At 40.7% G+C, this 18,297-nt stretch overlaps 1 protein-coding gene across 7 annotated transcripts in view; it reads right to left on the minus strand.

The window, feature by feature from the left end:
• The window catches only part of PBX1 (PBX homeobox 1), a 201,572-nt gene that overhangs the window by 125,185 nt on the left and 58,090 nt on the right, over nt 1-18,297 (minus strand). For all 7 annotated transcript variants that reach the window (XM_073571620.1, XM_073571623.1, XM_073571619.1 and 4 more), the window contains exon 2: nt 16,218-16,291. In XM_073571620.1, the coding sequence (XP_073427721.1) occupies nt 16,218-16,291 (74 nt within the window). The remainder of the gene's footprint in view (nt 1-16,217; nt 16,292-18,297) is intronic.

Here is an 18,297-nt window from a genome sequence, read left to right on the forward strand (position 1 = left end):
AATAGTGGATACATGATAACGAAGATTGGTGGGGTCTAGACCATCACCGATCCATAGAACAGGTTTGGAATTGTCCTGATGGAATAGAGTGGTCACGGAACATGCACGACACAGCTCCATTCATTGTCTAGGGAACTGCCATAGAAGAAGTGTGCCATGCCCTGCAGTACCCATCCCAACTGGGCTGTTCACAGCCCCATCCTCAGGGTCGGTGGGTTTCCAACAGGTCAGACCCCATTGAGCAGAATACAAAACACTTATCTCAGCGATAGGTGATGACATTCAATGTTGGGAATTACCCAAGTGAATTACATCGAGCATGCAATTGCTTCAAGAAATCTGACCACCCATTCATGGTTGTTTTTTGAAAAGAAAAAAAAAAAAAGTAATTAAATGTAACTTCTAGCTTGTGTTTGTGATCTAGGACGCAGTAGCCTCATTGCATTTCTTCAGACTCAGCACAAGTCCAGAATTAATGCCCATGTGTATAAAGAAAGCCCCAGTCAACAGCATCAGACTCTGTAGTTAGCTGGGTATTTACACGCGCTCGTACACCAATACGCACGCACCCATCTGTTTCTTCCAAAAATGCTTTCAGAAACTTGAAAGCAGATGGTTTATAATTCCAGGACAGACTCTTCTGCCTTCTGAATTCCTGGAATGTTTAACAATAAGAAGTGAGCGGGAATAAAGAAAACTTTAAACAATTGAAGGGAACAAAAAGATTTATCCTTCTGCCGATGACCAGAAAAACAGTTTACTGGTGCTCAGAGGGAATCTTCTGTCAGTTCGGCGGAATCCGGTCCAGTAAACCCATAATTTCCAAGTACTGTGAAGGTCCGGAGACGTCTAGCTGGCCGGTCATGCTGCTCCCCACCTAGGTGACCCTTATGATTTACATCTTTCTGCCTCACTTACATGTTATCCAACACAAAAAAACACAAACAAGGCAAAAACAAAATGTAACACTCGGCATATTTTGGAGATGTACAAGCGGCTTCCAGATTTAGGTGTAGAGAGAATCCAAAGGGATGAAAACACAAGTGAGAACAAGGACAGTATCACCTGGATGGATTGCAACGCGAGGCAGGCTACAATAAATATTATGGGCCGACATAAAGAGCGGTTCTCTGCAGCCAGTCACAAGGAGAGATCAGATATATACAACTAGTTTAAGACTTCAGTTATGGCCAGCTGTTCTACAGAAAATACCAGCGATCACCAGGAGAAGATCCCAACAAGTTTTAGCTCGGTTGCATGTTGAGATTTTACATTTGATGCTTGTTTACAGAACTGCCCGATAACATCTACAAAATAAGACCGCTGCGGGCAATCTTCGAACTAAGCAAATATGTGACATCCACCTCAGCATGGCGACTTGAAAGCTCCCGATTAGCTGCAGTGGTCATGTGTTGTATACAAGAAGTCATTGATTTAGTCCTGCAAACAATGTCAAAGCAGTAGCCCTGGAGCGTCAGGGTCTGCGACAGATAAGAATTGCCAATTTTCTTATTCTATAGTGGATACATCATTAGATTAGAGTTTAAACTCAATCTCTGCCCCCTAACCCGATTGATAATTTCTCAGTGTCCCTCCTCCCTGTTGCTGCTATCAGTCAGACACGGGTGGAGATTGACTACTGACCTCATAAGCCATTTCACTCTACCACTCATTTTAATATCAGGATTACACAACCACTCAAATGGATTTTCCATCCAAATCCACCAGCCTCATCAGGTCTAAGATTTCTAGTTAATAAAGTATGCCGATCACATGGTGAAGTTTGGCAATAACTCTACTCTCTCTACCATCCTTGGCTCCATTTTTTGTTTCCTATGAAACATGGATACCTATTCAAGAAAAACGAACATGACAGAATCCAGAGAAGATGTTCCAAAGTATAAAGACACCTTATAATTTAGGTTTTGAAAAAAGTATATTATTAACTTTTCATTATATGCTCCACGCTTAAGGTTTTTTTTTTTTTTAAAAATAGACCTGAATCTTAAAGTGGGTGTCCAAGTGAACTAAAAAATGTGCCTACAGGCAGCAATACTGTTGAAATATGCAAATACTCACCATTCTATTCTCCTCCATCCCCGTTGATGGCTGAAGTCACAGCCGGTATACCCTACGTGACTGGTTCAAGCAGTTAAATGGCCTCAGCATTAAATGCAAATATATTGTTTTATTATAAACCCACAGATTTAACCAAATACATAAATGGGCAGGACCAGTAAAGAGTCAGGCTACAGAACATTACAAGTAAATCTGGAGAGAGGTCTCGGAGGTAAGTTCTTGGTGCTACAAGCTTAGCGCATTGGACCACGCCATTTAGTGGCTTGAAATTTTTGAACGTTAAAAATGGGAGATCTGTTCTCTTTTGTGTTCCTTTCTTTACTGGCTGGCACTACTGGGATACTGATCTGATGCCTGAGGGATCCCAGCCTCTCCATGGCCGCTCTCTGCATGTATTAATAACAATATTATGGTGTTAATAAAACACTCAGCCCTCACAATGAGTGTTGCGGAGAGCCTATTAGCATAACAATGCAGCATCGGGAGCTGCCTCTCTCAAAAGCCCCATTATCCAAGCACATTCTATACATCAGGCTATGCTCTTGATCTGCAAAATTACATCATGTGCGAGCGCGGGCGATGACTCCCACTGAGTGCTAACCACAGACTTGGAACGAAATGAGGGGCTTGGGCCTCAGAATTGTGAAGCATGGATTGATAACAACCCCCCCCCCCCCCAAAAAAAAAAGGGGGCTTCGCTAATTTTTAACATTTGATTTTTTTAAGATCTCCTCTAGAATAAAAAGGTTTCTTTCCAAGATATTCATTATCAATGCAAAAAAACAACCAAACCTGTTAACACAGTATGGGGGGGGGGGGGGGGAGAAATATGAGGCCAATTCACAAATTCACAAGAGAGGTAAGAGTGGAGGCAAGTTTGCAGACCGACATGGGAAGAGAGGATGAATAACAGCTCAGTTGCTGCTGGGGTCAGATGGATGATGGAAGGCTCCAAATTCCTGACAGACAAATGATGGTTCAGTCAGCCAAAAGACCAACAATTCAATTCTCCTCAAGGACAGAAAGGCAAGACTTGATGTCAAACCCAAAATAAAACCTGCTCGTAAAAAAGGTATTCAAGTAGACTGAGGAAACACAAGATTCTTGAATTGATACCACTAATAACAGAGTATAACTGGATCATACAATAAGGCTTTTCAGAACACAAAAATCTTAAAAACGGAACCTGTCAGGTCGCCCAAGTAGCCACCATTAAGCCTAGCAGCCTCATTCTTGATACGTCCTTGATATCACAGACTAATCTTCAAATGTGCAGCAAAATGACTTCTACAATGCCAATCGATTAGCTGGAGATGGCTCGGTACTGTGCCTCCATAGCCTGGGAAAGTATGCTCAAGAAGGCGTAGTTACATCAGTCCAAAAATTACACTGTAAGAGGGTAGGATGTTAATCACTGGGAGAAATACAATTGATGCCAGTCTAGACTGGGTGAAATGATGCTCTTCCAGACTAGTCCGAGCCATTTTCCATATGGGGATCCATACTATACAAGTAGTTTTCCAAATATTCATTTTAAAAGCAGGATATAGGGCTGTAAGGCTTAATGGTGGATGTTAAGAGGCTTGGTGGACAAAACACATTCCCTTTAGACAGCACTGGTGATCAGTGGGAGCTCGAGTCCCTGGACCATCACTGATTGCTCAAATCCAGGGGCTAAAGCTTTCCATTTATGTGGAACTAGAGCAATGTATACACTCTTTCTACGGAGCATGTACACCGCTCTGCACAACCTCCACTGGACCTCCAGCATAAGTGAATTGATTTGTCTCTGGTCTCCGGGGCTGCACCGATCGCCGGTAAAAACCCAAGGGCTATGACACCTAACTGCGGGTGGGAGAATCTGAATCTAGCACCCTGCCATACATGCGCCCAGACGCTTAATTATTCATTTTTAATGGCAGTGACAACGGTAATCGGGCACAGTGGGCATGCGGCCAAAGAACAAGGTACAAAGCTAATTGTTTTTTTTAACACTGGAATACCATTTTAATATATTGGTCAACAAGGCAACCACTTATAGCAGCCGTGACGGAGTGCATGGGGGGTCATCATCAGTTTTTCACATAATCATATAAGACCATATTCACACATTCAGGTTTCTGTCAGAATTTAGGCACAGATTTGGTACCTAAATCCTGAAATACGCCTTCGCCATTCTGCAGCAAAAGTGGTATTTTACGAGCTGCAGAATAATGCATGCTCACCATAAATAAAGGTGCTATATGGCACCAGAAATGACTAGGCATTAAACGCAGATTTTTGGGAAATTTTTTATTAGACACATTTATTTGATTAAATGCATTTGTTGAAAGTTTGGAATTTTACTCCGTTTGTGCAGAATCCATCTTTTTTTTTATCTATTTTTCATCCGTTTGATGTCCATGGTATTTTACACCCCATTTACGTACAGTGCAAAATCTGTGCAGAAAAATTAACATGCTGGGGATTTTAAAACTAAGGGAACCCAATGAGTGACAATGGGACTAGTAGACATTCATATCTGCGGCATGAATCAGCGTTTCAGCCTAGGATTTTTCTTCTTTTTTTATTTTTTTTTTTAAAAAAAAACAAAACAGGAACATTAGCAGAAATCTGCTTCTGTACGCAAACCTAGAACTTTTATAAAAGCTAAACTTTATCATGAAATTAAAAACATACAGGTCATATGTGGTCTTTTCTGAAATAGAAATATCAGATTTCATACCAACAACCCAGTAATTGGTGAGAGAAGCAAATTCAGGTATCTCGGCTCATTCCGACATACGCTATTTGCAGAATGTGCTCACACGGCTTCTCCGAACATTGGAAGGCATCCGCTGCATATATAATAGAGGGGCTACCGGCGCCAGCAATGCACAAACTGTTTGCGCATCCATTGGATAAACTACAGTTCAGATTAAACCTCAGTCGTGGTTTTGCAAATTTTCTCTGACCCACTTTTTTACTGCAGTCGGTATGCGAATAGCGGATATAAGCCCATTGTCCGTCAGCATGGTTTCATTGCCTGCCTACAAGAGCTCAATAAAAGGATATGTGGAAGCGAGGGCCAGAAAGAGTTAAGAGATGACTCCATGTGGGGGAGTTTGAAGGAAAGTTGGAGTTCTGCATCCCTTCTGTTGCTGCCTTGGAATTTGTCTGCTCTATAAATTGAAATTTGGTCATAAAATCTTGACAGAGAAGTTCAGCAAAGGGTTAGGCTGACTTAATGCAGCTATATTCGCAGAGCCACGTTGCATGACTACTATTAGGATGCAGGAAAGTTCAGTTGCATGGTTTATGTCAAAAAGTAGAGAGAGAAGGACTGGGCAAATCTTAGGAGCCAGACAGGCGAAGCTCCGCAAAAAAACTTAATGGAAGGTCTTATTGTTGGCGCAAGATATACTTAAGACGAGTAATTGTGCAAGGGATTGATAAAAGCATCGTAATAAACAAGGGAGATCCGACGGCAGAAAAGCGTGCAAACGTTTATCATGAAAAACTGCCCAATCGCAAAGTAACTTAGGGTGCTTCCACACACAGTTTTTGCCCACGTTCATTGGTCCCATTGGGACTCATGTCTGGACCCCCTCGCAAAACAGGATTCGGGCGTATGCACCAAACAACGGGGCCATTGCCTATAATAGTGCCGAAAGAGTCAATCATTTTTAGGCGTTCACTTTAAAAACTGGTTTACAAAGAATCAGCGTTGTGTGCTTAGAAGAGATTTACAAATTGCCAATGGCAAATAAACCCTAACTAAAAATTCTATAGTGTTAAACTATTAAAAATTAACTTTTATTCATCAATTTAATAAACTCGTGCTTATTAAAACCACAACGTTTGTTTTCGTCTCTATGGTTTACTATTAGTCCTGAGGTAATGTCTTGGGGATCCTTTTATACATCCCTTTATAGGTTCATTAATAATGGGTTACTGTTGTCTTTTGTGTATATATTAGGTGAATAGTACACCGCCCGAGGTATAGCCATGTTGTTGAAAAGGTACAATCAGTCATATAATGTCTCCCGATATCATTCCAGTTGTGGTTTTTACTGGTTTGTTGCTGTCCTAAGTATTAGTATATTCATCTCCAATTAAATATCCCCTATTGGGATTCCTATCTAATTCACTCTTCTCTCTTTCACCTTTTGGAGGAATCTATAGTCCTGAGGCTATATAGAATGCCTATATGTTTTGCACTGTGTGGCCGCAGACAATCACTTTTTGCTCATCTAGACCGCTACAATCATCACGTTTCACCACTACTGGCGTCTTCAGGGGAATGAGGCTGCATAAACACCAAAACAAATGTTGTGATTTTAATAAACATACAAGTTCATTTTTGGGCATAGACGCCTATTGGAAGCGGATATTTGGACGCAGTCTACCATGTTTGGGTGGTCGCTTTCAGTTGGTGTGTACGCCCGAAAATGATGCACAATAATGTTTCCGTGCTCAAACTATTCCATGCATGAGGAGCGAGCTTTTTTTTTTTCGTACAGTCACTTTACCCACTTGCATTACAGAATCATTATTATGACGAGTCCGTAAATAAAGACCCGTTCACAAAATTAGTAAAGAGTCACCATACACAATAGCTGAAAGTTAGTCAAACCCACAGATTTTTGGTTGAACCTGAAGAAAGTCTGATGTCTATGGGGGTCTCCCGAGTGTTAGGGGGATGGGGTGGGGTTGGGGAACAAAAATTAGGGAGTCAGAATTTCTAAAACCAATCCCATTGTATCATGGGGATATAAGAGAGAAGGCCGGCAGTGACTTTCTCTGGGGCTAGGTCAATAGATCAAGTGTATTGGGGAGTCGAGAGAGATAGCGGTCTGCGGAATGAACTTGCAGCCCACAGCTCTCATGTATATGGCCAACTTAACACTATGCATTGGACTGACCGAACTCTAAATGGAGCACTTCAAGAGAAAGATACACATGGGAGCAACTGGGGAAAGACCTCAGGACTGGGTTGCCAACCATCCCGAAATCCCTGGTCAGTCAGTAAAAATTGGGCACATTTTTGCCCGGTCTACAAAAAAAAAAAAAATTTAAGGTGTCCATGGTTTATTTATTTATCTTTTCTAAGCTGAAGGAGCTTGCACGATTATTCTGACTTCAATCATCATTTCACAGGTTGCAGGGAATGCAGCTCATGTCTTCTCAGAATAATGGGCTGCAGACCTGGATCACTTATGATTTATTATGGTTTTCCAATGTGTTCGTAAAAAAAATATTGTCGATTGTGATTTTTTTTTATTTTATAAGCTGTTCAGAGAAAATAAAAAGTCAAGTTGGCAACCATGCCTCAGGAAGAGGTGAATTATAGAAGGGTTTAATGGGAATGTGTCGTAAAATAACCTTTGAAAGGGAAACTATCAGAAAATGACCTATTGTTTAAATTTTTATTTTTTTGTGTTACATGTAATTTTTTTTTAATATCACAATTTATTAGAAACAAAATTAGTAATCTTACATTTTATTTTACAGTAGCCACTGGGGTTATTTGAGACTCATACTCCCTGTTCTTTCATGGAGTGTTTACAGCAGGCTCAGCATCATCAGAGGCAGGATTACAATGACAGGTAACACCTCTACACACCTCTGATAAAGGATCTACCAATCACAATAGGTGATGTCACAGCTGACCCCGCTTCTCCTCCACTTAGAAATCTTGCAATGAGAATGTGCAAAGGTTCTTGTTTTTTTTGTGTTTTTATTTAACGCAAACCGTGATAAGCATAACAAAAAAAAATTGCCAAAAAATATTTTAAAAATGCAATCAAAACACAAAATTTAAAAAGTAAACTTTCAAATTTTGTGATTTTTGTCCTTTTACTGGTTCTAATATTAGACTCCTACTTTCTGTTCCATTTAGCTGCCATACGGACATAAACCACAATAGAAGACTACTGCTGTGTATAGATTTCTTTTTCTCCTAGTCATGTCTTGATCTGGGCAAAGGTCACTGTATGTGGTAATGGGGGTTAGGAGTTGAGGTGAGATTATCACCCATTGTGAATGGTGGATCTTTTATGATCAGTTATTGAATTTTTGGCTGAGAGAATTTTGGGGGTTTTCTCTAGTACGGAATATAAAATTAATGACAATGTAAAACATTAGTGTGAATGAAGCCACAACTCTGTGGCAGATCTATCATACAATGGATTTCAACAATTCCTGTTCTTGCAGTAAGGTCAACTGCGTCTCCATCACAACTTTTATCACTCTTCCTGACAAGGGTATCGAGCCTCCAACCCCAACGTGATCATAAACTAAGCTTCAATTCAGAGTTTTCCGACGAACAAAGTTAATATTAACCAATAGAACTTGTAATAAAAAGAAGTTTCACAATTGGATGTGTTAAAAAAATGTTCCTGTGCCTAGATAATCTTATAAATGTGCCCCTGCTGTGTACTGCGTAATGGCTGTGTCTGACCATACAGGGACATGGTCTGATCATACCACAGCTCCTGGGCAGGGGAGGAAGCAGATCTATTGATAAACATGTACTTGGTTTGTCAGACAACCCCCTTAATTCTCTAAATAGAATATCTGAAAAATACTCAACTAGTAATTACATTTTATAATTCGCCGTATAATTTGCACATACGAGGCTGCAAGGAATTTCATATTCGCCAAATGCTTGATCAACAGGACAAGTTTTAAGTTGGCAGCCTAAGACCCTGTTCACACATTCATCAACTGATGAGGATTTCTGTTCCAAAATATTCGCCATACATCTTGTTTTTAATATAACCCCGTTGCATGCACTGAAAAAAAAAAAAAAAAAAAAATTCATACATAAAAAAAAAAAAAAAAGGCAAGAATTGTTACAATACTACTTACCACCACCCCTGGTCAGCAATAAGACGTATGGATTATAAGAAGCAGCACCATTTTATTAAAACAAAGTTTTTTTTCTTCCTTTTCTCCTCAAAATGTGGGGTGAGTCTTATAATCTGCAAGATACGGTATTCACAAATTCCACGTGGAAAAGTGGGTGAATTGGCTCCATTTACTAAAGCTCACCTGACACATGTGAACATAATCATACTATGGATTTGTGTCCTAAGCAATCACCAAATTAATTTTGGAAAGTGTCTCGTTGGTGGTGTTTTTGTGTGTATACTAGTCATTCGGTTTGAGCCATCGGACACAGTGCATTGCTGCATGGTCAGTGGTTTTACTAAGTGAAGGGTGAATGCTCTCAGCAATGGCTCCTTCTCCTCCTCCTTTGGATGAAGTTCTGTCTGCCCTTGAGTTATGATGACAGAAGGTGAAAAAGTCAGGGAAAAGCCTAAACCACCACAAGTGAACTTTGGATGAACTTAGGGAGAGGGGGGAAGAGTCTGGGAGCTTGGAAATCACAGCTTTTAAATCTCTCCCAATCCCGATACGTAAAAGTAAATGGTTGAGGGGCAGTGGGGGATTGAATAGAAGCTCAGCCACTTGTCAAAGGGCAGAAAAGTAGAGGTAAAGCAGAATATTAGTAAGAGATTGCATGATAACGATGTTATGTACTCATGCAAAATATTATTCATGCACTGTCATGTAATGGTAGTCTGTTTTTATGTGATGTTCTAAAGCTGAAGCTCATCAGTCCGGAATATTTTATATATATATATATATATATATTTTTTTTTTTTTTTTTTTTTTTTTTTTACATATACACATGAGAGCCATTGAGAGTCAGGAACAGCCAGGTCTCGGTCCATGGGGACTATGCGTTAGGAGCCAGTTGGACTGGACCCCACTATTCCTCCTCATCTTTGCTAGTGAGGGCCATTTGCACGCATCTTATGGAGTGCTAACCATGGTGACATCAATATTTTTTTTTTAGGTGGCATCTAATTTTCTGACTAAAAGCATTTAGCATTATGCCTTACACACACATCAGTGTTACTAGGTCACACAAAGGTGCATGGGGCCTTACTGGATCCTTCCAATTTCATATAGAGACCCCAAAACAGCTGTCTGTAGTATTACTATTCTGGTCCTGTTAAAAGATATTCCGGCTTTTTTTAAAAATGGTAAGACATTAAATATTAGATCAGGTTTACATGTTGAGTATTTGGGGAGCTGGGTGATAAATCCAGAAGTGGTGATTGGTTTCTATTATACTTTTCCTCTGACTGTTCCACTCCTGGTTTTGGCTTACAAATACTGATGTGTGGCCTTAGGGAGGCGCTTCCAAAAAAGCTTTTCTCCCTCTAGGAGGGGCTAATTGTATCTATTTCTAATGGAGCCATGCCAATTAAACTCCATTCCCGAATGGTCTCCTTAAGCTCACTCCTAACACAGGGACAAACAGGTTTTTTTTTTCTTAAATATATGAAATTGTTTCATGGTGCTTTCTATTACAAAAAGAATTCTGCCCTAAAATTACCTATAGACTTGAGTAGCAGGAATGAAAGGGTTCCTGCTCCCTCCGGAATGCGACAATTAGTCATGCGATAAAATTGTAGGGTTATCATCAACGCGTTTCAGAGTCCACCAACTCCTCCAGAACATCCATGCATTAAACCTTAGGTTATTTATGTAGGGTTGTCCTGAAGGAGTCGGTGGACTCTGAAAACGCATTGACAATAAACCTACAATTTTATCATACGACTAATTGTGTCATATTCCGGAGGGAGCAGAAACCCTTCCATTCCTGCAACTCACGTCTACCATTTCATGGAAGCTGTTGCATCTGGTTTTTCAGGCTCTATAAGTGTTCATAATTAAAAGGTAGAACCGCTCACCTTAACCTTTTAACTTGGATAAGACCTTATTGTGCTTTTGCATTTACTAAAATTACCAATGACATACTGCAGTGAGTGGCAGCACGTAGATCCGCAGTAGGTGCAGCCATAAAGCCTCCTGAAGAGAACGATCATTTTGTGCAAGTCCAGCCTAACTGTAAGGCTATGTGCACACGTTGCGGATTCCGCTGCGGTTTTTTCCGCGCGGAAACGCAGGTAAAGTGACCTGCGGTTTTCCTGCGGTTTGGTCTGTGGTTTTGCCCTGCGGTTTCACACCTCTACTATGGTAGAGATATGAAACCGCTGCGGAAACCGCACAAACAATTGACATGCTGCGGTTTGTAAACCGCAGCAAAACCGCACCGTCAGCACAGCGTTTTTGAAACCCCATAGGGTTTCATTGTACTGTACTTGGTCAGCGGAACTGCTGCGTTTCCGCAGGGGCAAAACCGCTGCGGAAACGCAGCAGAAACCGCACCGTGTGCACAAAGCCTTAGGAAGCAACAGCACTGTTACCATCATCTCTAAAGCAACTAGATATCTTTGTTATTTACTAATTAGTAACTTACTTGGTTTTATTCTCAAACTCATGACTAGAGATGTTCACTGGACCAGTTGAAACCAATCCATACAAGACAAAAAAAAACAAAAAACATAGATCTCAATGGCTGCATAATTCTACCTTGCAAAGAATATTCCCTATAATGGTGTAAAGGTCCTTGTGCACATTAGATGACCAAAGGACGAAAAATCGTTCAGCCAACAAGTATCTTTACAAAATGAAGTCAGCTACCGCCTCCTGTGCCAGCTACGGAAGAGGACGCCGCGCGTCGTGGCGGTGGGGAGAAAGCAAGAAGTTTTGTTTATTTTTTTCAGGGGTGGTGGAGGGGGATGTGTTGGAATGGAAACAGGAACATTATTACTGGAAGCGGCACAGGATGGGGGACAATATACCAGTCAGGGGACATTAAATTGTAAGGGGCCCAGGATGTGGGCCATTATTATAGCAAGAGGTCCAGGATGGCGGGGGCATCATTATTCAAAAGGGCTCAGGATGAGAGACATTATACCAGGGAGGACCCTAGTTGCGCCACTGGTCGGGAGGCTCGCTGCACAATAGACTATTGGCCAGTCCCGATGTTCTCTCCTAGTTTGGGGGACAACTGCTTATATACAACTGCAATAAGAATCCAAGAATATCTGCACATGGCCATGAAAGATACAATTACCCTAAATACTACAGGCCAACAAGGAACCACATACATATTGGTCTATTCTACAATGTGATACAACTGCATCTCTACCATGCATGTGTATACGTTACAATACACCATGCACAATGGGAAATCACAAGCCGGGCACACCTACACACCAGCATCAGTGTGTTCGATGTGGATGCAAGGCCCTCACATACGCTGCGGATCAGAGCTGATATTACACATTCTGCAGGCATGCATTTTTTCTTCTTCAATGTAAGGCATGTGTGATTTAATACTCTTCAGCAAATTCACCATATTACCATGTTGCGCTGCTCAGATTTACATTTATATTAAAGCACGCATTCCAGCATATTACACGCGCACTAGTCATTAGCGCTTAATGTTCTGACAAAAAAGGGTTAACCACGCTGGAGGCAAATCAAGAGCCTGGAATGCAGAGGAACAGGTAACATTTCCTGCAAGCTGCCTGTCACACACTAATTCATGCCTGACGTGAATGGTCTGATGGCCGTACTATTAGCAATCACTGGGGGAGAGGATGGATGGGGAGACGCAGAGGGATAGGCATTATAGGAGAAGTCTAATGTGGGAGGAAAACCGACATGAGGAGCTAGGAAAAGAAAAATAAGTATAGCGGAATAGAGACGAATGGATAAACAATGGGGTGAGACGGGTAAAGTAATAAAGGCTGTTAAAAGAAATAGAAGGGATCCGTATGTGCCGCCAACTAGAAGCTTAGCGGGGATCATTCATAATTCATTAATTCATGTGCGGGTTCCGTAATCTTCTTCCGTCTTGTAGGTTCTTTGCTATATATACTCAGACTTCGTATGGATAGATAGATCTGCTCTTACAAGCACTGCTTCTAGAGAACGACGGAGCAGAACATACGATTATTGGCACCAAATCTCCATATACTTCTGTACAATACGGAGCTTACCCACCATATAGAAGAACTAGTAGGTCTCCAAAATAAAAAAAAAAAAGAACATGCAATCTTAATTTTGAAGGCATGGAAATAAATGGGACGGAAGGATGCATACATTGTAGAGGCAAGAGCGATCAAAGATTATTGAAGCATTTTTATTGTGACAAGCAGTGAAGGTCTCCACTCATGGACCTGCTGGATCCTCCGATACTTCTCAGAGGGGAATATACTTTTTTTTTTTTTTTTTTTTTTTTTTTATTTAATCCATGTGTTTGGCTGGAAATACACTGTTATTGCCCCTCATTTAACTAGTTCCGGTAGCAGCTCCTGACGTATGCATTAGGCAGCGTGTATGATGGCTGTCTCACGTGGGCATCCCTCACCACTAGACTGATATGGGATTTGTTGGTGATCAACTTCATGACATGGTCATTAAATAGATGTCGTTATAGCCTATAGTAGGGGACCCCAACCTGTAGCTCGGTGGCCCGAAATGTGTGGCTCACGGCTGTCTGCCAGCTTGGTGTATTACCACCATTTGATGGTGACTTATGTGTAGCCTGCACAGAAGAGCAGATCTGGAATGGGAGTAATAGGCGACCCTGCAGCTTGGCATACTGTCTTGGTGTGATTTCAGTGGGAGAGCTTTGGCTGTCACTATACCAGTAATAGGGGGCTCTGGGTGTCACCACTGTGAGTGAGGCAGGAGCTGGATGTAGCTCTCAAGGTTAGAAAAGTTGGGGACCTCTGGTCTATAGGTAACACAGAGCACAAAGAATTCAACACCTTTTCCACCAATAGGATATTATGGCATCTATTTAAAGGGAGTCACAAAAAGTTATGGGGAACCTCAATGTTCTAAATTTTTACAGATGCCGTACAGTAACCACACAATCAAATATAGACTTCATTAGTACACTGGCCACAACAAAACAAAAAAACTTTCATTCCAAGAAGTCCAATAATAATAAAAGTCTATTTATTTTTCCAATCACAACTACCAGTCAGATAAAGGCCAAAGAGACAAAGGAGCCCCAAGAATACATTTTGCATGTATGGCAGAAGTGAACAGGGTCTTACTCTCTATTTAGCTAAAAACGCACCCATCTTGGCTACTTTTGTAACTTAGGCAAAAATAGATGAAGGTACAGTAAAAAAGAAAATTTAATTAAGTCCGATAAATGATCAGACCACTAATGCAAATATCCATTGGACATAAGTCATCATCGGTCAGACCAGAATGAGTAGACAACTTATTGGCATTAGATTTCCATGACCTGCTGACTGGGTTATCATAACAAGAATCCAGGAAATGTGTACTTAAAGGATGTGACAAGGATTAACTAGAGGAGGGGGGATGATTTGACACTTGGGACCCAATGTGACCTGCCAGCTTGGGGTTAAATAGAGCAAGAACATACAAGTAAATCATCAGAACTTATACCCTACAGACTGAGATAATCCGCCATAAATAACCTTTGCAAATATGTTAAATGTTGGCATTCATTCTGCACCCAGGTAGAAAAATCACAGCTCTGAATGGTGGGGGAGATTAAGGAGACTATTAGAGCTTGGGGGGGGGGGTCTGCAAATTGTTTGATGGAAGGCAAGAACATAAAAAACAAAACAAAAAAAAAAAACAAACAAAAAACAAACAACAGCTTAAGTATTAGCACGAAGCGTAACTAAAGTATTCTACAAAACTGCATACAGTCAGTGGGCCAGCTAGGATTTAGTACCAGATATGTATAGACAACTACAAACTGCAACAATAATAATTAACAGAGATGTCAACCGAAGCCTAGAGAATACAAGGATAATAGGATAATCCAAAAGAAAAAGGGAGAGTACAACTATAAGCAGGAATGCACATAATAAGGCAAGTCAGAACAGGAGTCAACGAGTGGAATTCCAGAATCCCCCAACCCTTATCGAGAGTCAGCTGCCTCAATAGAAGATCAGGAAAGCTCGCTATGGGAAGGGCTTCCTAAATGTATCCCAAAATGAAGGGATCCAATCCATTAAATAAAGCGGTCATAATTCAGTGATATACACAAGACCTAAAGGATACATACAGTCTTGGCTGAAAGTGCTGACACTCTTAAAATTGTTCTAGAAAATGAAGCATTTCTCACAGAAATTTTTTGTAAGTACACGTTTATAGACATGATTATTTCCCTAGAGTGTATTAGAACAGACAAATTCAGAAGGAAAAAAAAAAAACAGAAACGGGCCAGACAAATTCCAACAACAGGATCTCTGGAGATGGACTTGTAACATTGAAATTATTTTTCAACAATTTGGTTATCTAGTCCTCAGACAATTCTCGTCTCTTCTTTCTGATCTCCAGGCTTTTGCAAGGACGGAGTCAAATTTCACCCTTTTTATCAGGTTTCAGTTGTGATTTTCATATTGCCCACACCTGTTACTTGCTACAGGTAAGTTTGAATGAGCATCACGTGCTTGAAACAAAGTTGTTGACCCACAATTTTGGAAAGGTGCCAACAATTTTGTCAGGACCATTTTGGAGGTTTTGTATAAAATTACGCCCAATTTGCCTTTTTTTGTGTTGTTTCAATATACACAAAGGAAATAAACACGTGTATGACAAAAAAACACATGTGTAATTACAATAACTGTCTGGGAGAACACTTCATTTTCTGGAACAATTTCAAGGGTGCCAACAGTTTTGGCTGTGACTATAGATGTGGACTTATGAAAGCTTATTGTGGATCTGTGAACTCTGAACCAAAAATGGGGTCGTGGTTCTTGTCGGAAATAGCAGAAAACCCTTCACAATCAACTTGGACTTGATCCTCTATACGGTCTTATACGGGCTTCACACGGAGGCATTTCTGGCCTAAATGGAGCTTCAGTGTGGCTGTGATATGATAATATTATTTTACCACAATCGGATATAATCCTTGTATGCAAAAGACAAAGCGTAGAGCTGCGCTGTGAAGCACAGTGCAGCAGACCGATCTTTTCGACAAGGCAGGAGGTACATTTTAGACGATCTTATTCAACAATGTACAATTTAACATCTCACGCTGGGAACATGCGAGTACTTAATGTGGTCCTTTTTGTGTTGTAGGCTTCTGGACAAAATAAAACGAAGGTTAATATTATTCCAGTTCCCCATGGAAATTCATGCTCGCTCCTAAATCCAAACACCTTTGGGCAAACATTTGACCTCCGGGCATTTTCCGCCTGACGTAGAGCGCAGCTGTCACCCCTTACCTGTCTTTTCTTTGATTTCACAAAGCACGTTGAAGAGGGCAGGCTTCATTCTGTGGCAGTTCAGAGCATGTTTCCTGCAAAGTGTACAAAGAAGAGGTGATCAGATATGGGGCCAAACATGCAGGACCAACAATATGGAAATCTACAGATTCAAAATTTTTACTGTTACAATATGAAAATGTTGTAGATTTTCCATGTAGATTTGTGCACGGACAATCCATAGCTGTATAAGTACAGGAGTAAAAATTATATTTAACAAATCTACCTGTGGAAGATTGTCAGGCTGAGTGCAGACGGACTTTTTGGCCCTGCGGATTTTTCCGTGCAGAATGGAAGAAAACCGCAGGTCAAATGACCTGCATTTTTCCTGCGGATTTCTTCCATTTTTCACGCGGTTTTCATGCGGGTTTCCCCCTGCGGATTTAGTGACAGGGGAGATAGAAAACCGCACAAAAGTAGTAACATGTTGCGGATTTTGTACCGCGGGAAAACCGCGCGGAAAAATCCGCAGCGTCTGCACAGCGTTTTTTTTTTTTCCATTCATTTTAAAGGTACTGTACATCACAATGCGGATATGCAACGTTTCTGAGCGGTAAAATCCGCTGCGGAAACACTGCAAATCTGCATCGTGTGCACATGGCCTCATACAAAAAATAATGGCAACATTTAGTCAATTTCTGTTGCAAATTTTTACTGTGGATTTCACCCTTCAATATATTGAGGTGAAACCTGCAGCGAATCTCCGGTGAATATTCCATCCCATGTAAACGTTAACTCATTGTGACGCAACACAGTAAACCTCGAGGACCGCATTTACACTTTCACAACGTCATTAAATTCTATATTTGTGTTGCTAAATGTAAAAATGAACTTCGTTTGAAAAATTAAAAAAATAAAGCAGTTAATTATGCAAAATACAGACGAGGGAACGTGAACAACTATGATGAATATAGCTCTGCTGTTTCTTACAAACTCAGCTCTGCTACATATTTAGGCGGACACTCAATGTAGTTGTTAAAGAGTTGCAGTAAGAGCATAGTGTGTGTTTATTTTTTTTTTTTCCTTAAGAACCTAACAAAAAAAAAAACCAAACCTGATTTACCTGGGGCAATAATACAATGACAGGTTACTAATGTAGGAATACAGTCTTAGTAAGACGGCTTATACGTGACAATGTTACATTTCAGGCCAGACTCACAAGAGCCCAATCTGATCACACCCTAATGGATTCGTTTTATACTAACCAACTGCGGTTCGGTGTTAGATAATATTCTGTATATCATTCTCTGCCGCCATCAGGAAAAACGCAGGTCCCTACAATAGATCTGACAATATTCGCAGCCACCATTTCTACAATACCAGCTACCTTCGCTTCATTGCAGAGAAAGACGTGACAACTTCCAGGAGTTAACTTTGGCGAGTTCCATTCAGTGGCTCTCATGGAGCACAAATCAACTACCATTACTAAGTTTTCGGTACAGAAGGTGCGTTGTGAAGTGAACCTTAACAGAACAAATAAGAACCTCCATCGATATTCATGAACACAATGGAGGTAGTTTTCTTGCAGTTTAAGGCAACGCTATTCACTTCCAGCGACAAGGATCTCCGAAAGGTTTCCTAAGATAATACAAACACTTGGCAGCACCACAGCAGTCCACAACCCTCAATTATACAAGGAAAATCTCACGGACAAGTTTTCTGCTTTTTATTTTTTAAGGAAAAATAAATTATATTATTATTAGTTAAGCAATCCGAAATATGAACCTTTGTGGCACATGACTTGGGCTCATCATTTTTATACAAACACTGTTTTCTCTGCCTGGCAATATAACAGTGCTCACAATACTAAGCCCTGTATAACCCCGCCCACACCAATGATTAGCAGCTTTCTGTACACTGCATATTGGGAGAAATCAGCCAATCAATAGTGGCGGCGTGGTTGGACTGGGAGGCACTAGACATCTAGCCTTGTAGTGATAATCTCCTGTTAATAAAACACTGATTGAATTGAAAACAGCAACACACAACCCATTAAGTGACATCGCTGGAACCAGGCTCTCTGCCCCTACATCATACTGCT

This window comes from Dendrobates tinctorius, unplaced genomic scaffold (assembly GCF_039654945.1).
Source record: "Dendrobates tinctorius isolate UK_male_01 unplaced genomic scaffold, ASM3965494v1 ptg000029l, whole genome shotgun sequence".
Classification (NCBI taxonomy): domain Eukaryota; kingdom Metazoa; phylum Chordata; class Amphibia; order Anura; family Dendrobatidae; genus Dendrobates; species Dendrobates tinctorius.